The 3,233-nt window shown below is 46.1% G+C and overlaps 1 protein-coding gene across 7 annotated transcripts in view; it reads right to left on the bottom strand.

Annotated features, from left to right (window-relative positions):
- The window catches only part of zranb3 (zinc finger, RAN-binding domain containing 3), a 100,468-nt gene that overhangs the window by 15,037 nt on the left and 82,198 nt on the right, over positions 1–3,233 (bottom strand). For 6 of the 7 annotated variants that reach the window (XM_037973946.1, XM_037973950.1, XM_037973944.1 and 3 more), the window contains one exon: positions 1,443–1,547. The exons of the other annotated variant lie outside the window; for it this stretch is intronic. In XM_037973946.1, the coding sequence (XP_037829874.1) occupies positions 1,443–1,547 (105 nt within the window). The remainder of the gene's footprint in view (positions 1–1,442; positions 1,548–3,233) is intronic. 7 annotated transcript variants of the gene reach the window in all.

Raw genomic sequence — 3,233 nt, 5'->3', positions numbered from 1 at the left:
GAACATAAACGCATCGACAAACACTTTGTGTCTGCAAAACATGTGAGGAGAGCTGCAGACCAGGGACAATCCAGAAATGCTCATGAATGTCAGTTTAGAAGCTATCAAAGTTCTCAAATAAAGCAGCTTTTGAGAATGTCAATGTTTGTTGGGGATTATCTTACAGAACTAGGAAGTATTTTTGATTTATAGATTAAAAGTTATGGTTTTTTATTGATTTTAGTTTAAAAAAAAAAATCGCAACTTTTAGGAAAACGCCCGTGAAATCCTGGAGGGACTGAAAAACGGCTTTGAGTTGGTCAATTTTACCAAAAAGCAGTTTTACTTGCAGATCGTTTTTGTCTCAAAAAACAATCCTAAACTAATTACAGGGGGGGGACGAAATTCTGAGATATTATTTTTGGGGAAAAACAAAACCATTTGTGAAAGGTCCTTGATAATATATATATATATATATATAAAACAAGAACACACAGGGACTTGTATTTGGTACATTGTGGGGACATCCTGACATATACTAACTTTGGACCACCTGTTCCTTGTGGGGACCAAGGAGGAGAAATTATGTTTTTGGGTTAGGGGTTTGGTTTAGGACTAAGGTTTGGTCTAGGGTCAGGTATGTACTGGTAATGGTTAGGGTTAGGCTGTAGTAATGTATGGAAGTCAATGGAAAGTCCCCGATTTTATTACAGCTATGTGGAGACAGGTGTTCATCGCTCTCAAAGTTCTCCCTTTCGAGTCACCATCTAGTCTCCAACAGTCACTGTTATGTAGTCTGCAAGTGTGCTGTAAATAAATAAAAAAACGGAGAAGCAGCAAGTGTCGGATTAAACACTCGGTATCCTGAATGATCGGGTCGTTCCGATTTCTAATTAGATTTTCTCCGTCTCTTCTTTTCGGCGATGATGCTAAGACCTCCCCGTTTCTTTAGACACTCGAAACCCGTCAGCCGGCACAAAAGCTGGAGGCTGAAGAACGGCATAAACCCCAAACAGCCCTCTTCAGGCACTTTTTCGAAACACTCGGCGTGCAACAGCGACTGCTGAGTAAAAGTGTGCGCGTGAACGAGTGTGTGTGTGCGTGTGTGTGGTTGCTTTAAGTTTCCATAGCAATGCTGCCTCCCGGGGCGAGCTGACTGGTGCATTTAAATGGGTGGATTGTATTATGGTCTATATTTACTGTACTAACACACTCAGCGGGCTTCTGCGCCTCCGCCGCGAGGCACAAACGGATCTCCATGGAGACGGCGGAGGGAGAGGGGAAAATGAAAATAGTCTGAATCGCGAAGTGGAAACCGGGAGATGACACAAACCGCCCCCGTGTGCGGACGTTCGATCGTCATCGGCGGCTGCGCGATCTTTTACATCGCCGTGTGAGATTTCGATACGAAAAAGCGAAGCTTTCGGCGTGACAAAAGAAAGACGCCGTTTTCTGCCACCGACCTCGTCCTCGCAAAGAAGTTCCCCTTGGCGACCAATCGGACGCTGCCTCCTTCCTGCCGGGCCTTCGTCAGGGAGGCCCGGGCCACCTCGTCTCGACCCAGGTACCTGTGAAACGGAAGAAAACAGGGGGCGTGAGGGAACTAGGGGTGCCTTGGCCAACAATACAGGGGGGAGATGAAACCCTGAGAGATAGCGCCAAATCTTCGTCCTGGCCTTTTTTTTTGTTGTTTGGCTCCCATTGGCGTGCCGTAATCCTGGGATTCAATCATTTAATCATATAAATGTAAGATTCAGCGTCACCCGCGGAGGTGGCGAAACACGCCAAATTGCCTCCGCGGCGCCAAACTGTGCCTAAACGCTCGAATTCTTCCTCCCGTTCCTCATTTTCCTGCTTTCTCTGCGCACTTACACTCTGTTTGTCTTCCTCCCCGCTGAATCCCATTACAATTGCTGCTGCCGGAATCTAATTTCCCCAAAGGGATCGTCAATCATCTAATCTAATCCATCTTGCCCCATCGCCGCTTTTTTTTTTGTTTTTTATCCCCTTTACGGCCCTCGTGACACAGAAAGTCGAAATTGCACACCTTTCCGCGCAAGCCAATCCTTACTTCGAATTAAAATGACCTCGGGATGTTGGAGTTGACACAAAATACAGGAGGAAAAAGAAAAAAAAAAAAAAGACACTGACATGTTTGCTCTGGACAGGAGAAAATTGTAGTGGTCTTAGGAGAAAAGTGACCAATCAAAAATATCCAGAACAAACATTAGGGGTCTCCAAAGAGGGATGGCGGCACTCGAATGGTCTCCGCAGAGCAATTATCTTCCCTCTTTCCTATAAGGCCTGCAGAAACTCGTCGGGCTATTATTTCACCGAGCAAGTACAAACCCGGTGACAAAATACCCTTTTGTTTCACCGCTGTGCAACACGCTGTAACTATTGTGTCAAAGCCTCCGGCGGGCGGCTGTACAGTCACTCCTATTTAAAAGCAATCCGTTCCTGCTTGAAATTAGTCACTTGAATGCATCATTAGAGTCTCCGGAGCTCAATTCCGGCACGGTAACAACTTTAACTGTGACGGTTTCAGAAGTGTCATTAATAAAACAAAACAAAAAAAAAAACGGGGACTTGGTCCGGAAATCGGGCGTAGTGAAGGAAAATTCGGTTCCAACGGTCACGCTAGCAAGGCGCCGGGGACGCCATCGTGCGGACGCTTTTCTCTCGAATTAAAAAACGCCTCACCTGTTAAAGCGGCGGTTCGGATCGTTTGAGGTAGGGTTTCTGGGGAAAGGTTTACGAGCGATTCAGATTTTACTTGCTGTAGATAGCTTGGCTCGTCCAGTTGGGGGTCAAGACTAAAGTGGATTTCTGCTGCCCTTGGGTCAAAATGACCCAATGAGGCCTCGGTTTTAAAATGGAGGCTAATCTAAAAGATTAGCTGGAATGAGTCTCGGCCTCGTGTGGAGGAGTTTAAGTATCTCTCAGACCCTCCGGGATTTCGCGATGTTGCGATCGCAACTGTTAACGCAAAATCAAGCAAACCTCGCAAAATTGAGCTGCCCGCGCCAGAGGCACTAATGCACCCCCATACCATCAGAGAGGCTGGCTTTTCCCCTCTCCTGTTTCCTACGAATGACATGACATCTCTGGTTTCCAGAGTTTATTTCCACGTTACACATCCCAGACCCTCCAGGATTTCGCGATGTTGCGATTGCAACTGTTAACGCAAAATCGAGCAAACCCCGCGACTTTAACGCAACTTTAATGCAACTTTAACCCAATATTTATTGTTT

Source organism: Kryptolebias marmoratus, linkage group LG23, assembly GCF_001649575.2.
Source record: "Kryptolebias marmoratus isolate JLee-2015 linkage group LG23, ASM164957v2, whole genome shotgun sequence".
Taxonomy (NCBI): domain Eukaryota; kingdom Metazoa; phylum Chordata; class Actinopteri; order Cyprinodontiformes; family Rivulidae; genus Kryptolebias; species Kryptolebias marmoratus.
Note: the sequence above shows the minus strand (reverse complement) of the source record. Positions and strands in the feature narration are given on the sequence as shown.